This window comes from Lolium rigidum, chromosome 5, assembly GCF_022539505.1.
Source record: "Lolium rigidum isolate FL_2022 chromosome 5, APGP_CSIRO_Lrig_0.1, whole genome shotgun sequence".
NCBI lineage: Eukaryota > Viridiplantae > Streptophyta > Magnoliopsida > Poales > Poaceae > Lolium > Lolium rigidum.
The window spans coordinates 164862853-164864780 of NC_061512.1; the positions used below are offsets into that span (position 1 = coordinate 164862853).

The following is a 1928-nucleotide window of genomic DNA, read 5'->3' on the forward strand; positions in this document are numbered from 1 at the left end:
CACCATCCTCTAGCTGTCTTATTTTCACAATTTGTGTTTCAAAATTCTAAATTATGCCTCGCTTCAAAGCTTTTCCTAATAATCTCGGTTTTTTGTGGTGGCTTTCACTCCAAAAAAAGTTGTTTTCTGTAACGGGTTTCTACTAGTGAACAGATCTCCGACATAGATCTCAAATTCCCCGTGTAGCTCTAGGCTCTAAATTGATGCTACATGTGTTATCTGACAGCAGTAACAAAAGTATCTAACATAGAAATAACTAAAATGATGTTCAAAAAAATAGAAATAACTAAAATGGAAGCTTGAACACCGAGAATTTTTCATTTTCATATAAGATATACAGTAGTGCAAGAGGCTTGTTTCGCTTGATGTTTCAGTTCATTTATTAGTAGTAGGAAACAACAATAAAGAACAGGAAGTAGGGCAACTACAGATCGATGGTGATCATGCACTAGCTGGGTCCTCCGTAGGATCGTCAGAAGCAAGGATTAGTAATTTAAATTACTAATCTAATAATAGGTGAAATACCACATCCTATTGCTCTCAACTCGTCTGTCAAATTCGCACATTATGCCTTGTTTCTAAGATTTATGTAGTCACCATGGCCGTTTTAGCTGCTCCAGCATCCCTATCTGTTGGCCCTTTTACTGCCGCTACACCACAACGGTCACAGGATACCAAGCTTCTTCTGACAATCCATATGCCCGCGGCCACCATGTTAGGTTGTTTCAGTTACCGGCTTCTATTAGTGAATGGTAAGAAAGATATGAATCACCCATGAACTTTTGGTCTCAAATTCATCGAGTAGCTCTAGGTTCTAAATGGATGCATTGAATAAAATCACAATGGACTCCCAACAAGGACAGAGAACATTCTAGATTCCCAGTGGCCATGCACTTATCACTCACAAGTCACAAACAAGATTTGCTAGGTGCAACAAAAATCCAGATCAAAATCCAACTTGACACCTGTTATTGTTTGTATAGAACATCCAAAGAAAGCGAAGATACATCATACATGTGTTATTTGACGGCAGCAACAAAAGAATCTAACATAGAAATAACTGCAAATGAAAGAACAACAAGAATTTTTCATTTTCATACGAGATATACAGTAGTACAATAGGCTTGTTTCGCCTGATCTATGAGTTCAATAACTAGTAAGGAAAGAAGAACAAAGAACACGATCTAGGGCAACTACAGATCGATGGCGGTGAACATGCACTTGCTGGTTCCTCCGCAGGATCGTCAGAAGCAGGGTAGTATTGGGCGGGCCGCAGCCTTCCCGCCATCTTCCACCTTCCTCAGCTTCGCGCGCTGATCATCGGACTCTTCAGCGGCGCTCGCCGCCCGCTTCTTCCTCCTCGCTTCCTCGGCGGCATCATCCGCGGCCGCCATGGCGAGCAGATGCTGCACCTGCTCCATCGCCTCCGCCAGCCCAGGGACCTGCTCCTTGAGAGCCCTGCAGGCCTCAGCACCCATGCTCTCGAACGTCGACATGGTCTCCCGCAGATGGTGCCTGCTCGCGGTCGCCAGCAGCCGGGTGATGGAGGCGGCGGGCGGGCGCCCGGAGACGAGCGACGCGGCGTGGATGGCGTCCTCCAGCCCGACCGGCTCGTTCTCGGTCTTGCGCCGGCGCGCCCGGTCGCTGTCGGCGAGGCCGACCCGCAGGGGCCGGCCGCGGAGGAGGTGGCCCTGCAGGTTGCGGCAGGCGCTCTGCGCCGTCGCGTCGTCGGCGTACTCAACGAAGGCGTAGCCCTTGCGCTTGCCGGTGGCGGCGTCGGTGGCGAGGCGCATGGAGAGGACGGCGCCGATGAGCTCGCAGGCGTCGCGGGCCTCCTCCTCGGTCGCGTTGAAGGCGATGTTGCCGACGTAGACCATGCGGCTGCAGCGGCAGTTGGCGGAGGCCACAGCGACGGCGGCGTCGTCCAT

General features: G+C 50.1%; 1 protein-coding gene across 1 annotated transcript; it reads right to left on the bottom strand.

Annotated features, from left to right (window-relative positions):
- Positions 1-1244: 1244 nt before the first annotated feature.
- On the bottom strand, positions 1245-1928 carry LOC124656651 (cleavage stimulating factor 64-like). Its single transcript, XM_047195359.1, has one exon. It carries the CDS (start codon positions 1926-1928, stop codon positions 1245-1247), a length of 684 nt encoding a protein of 227 aa, XP_047051315.1.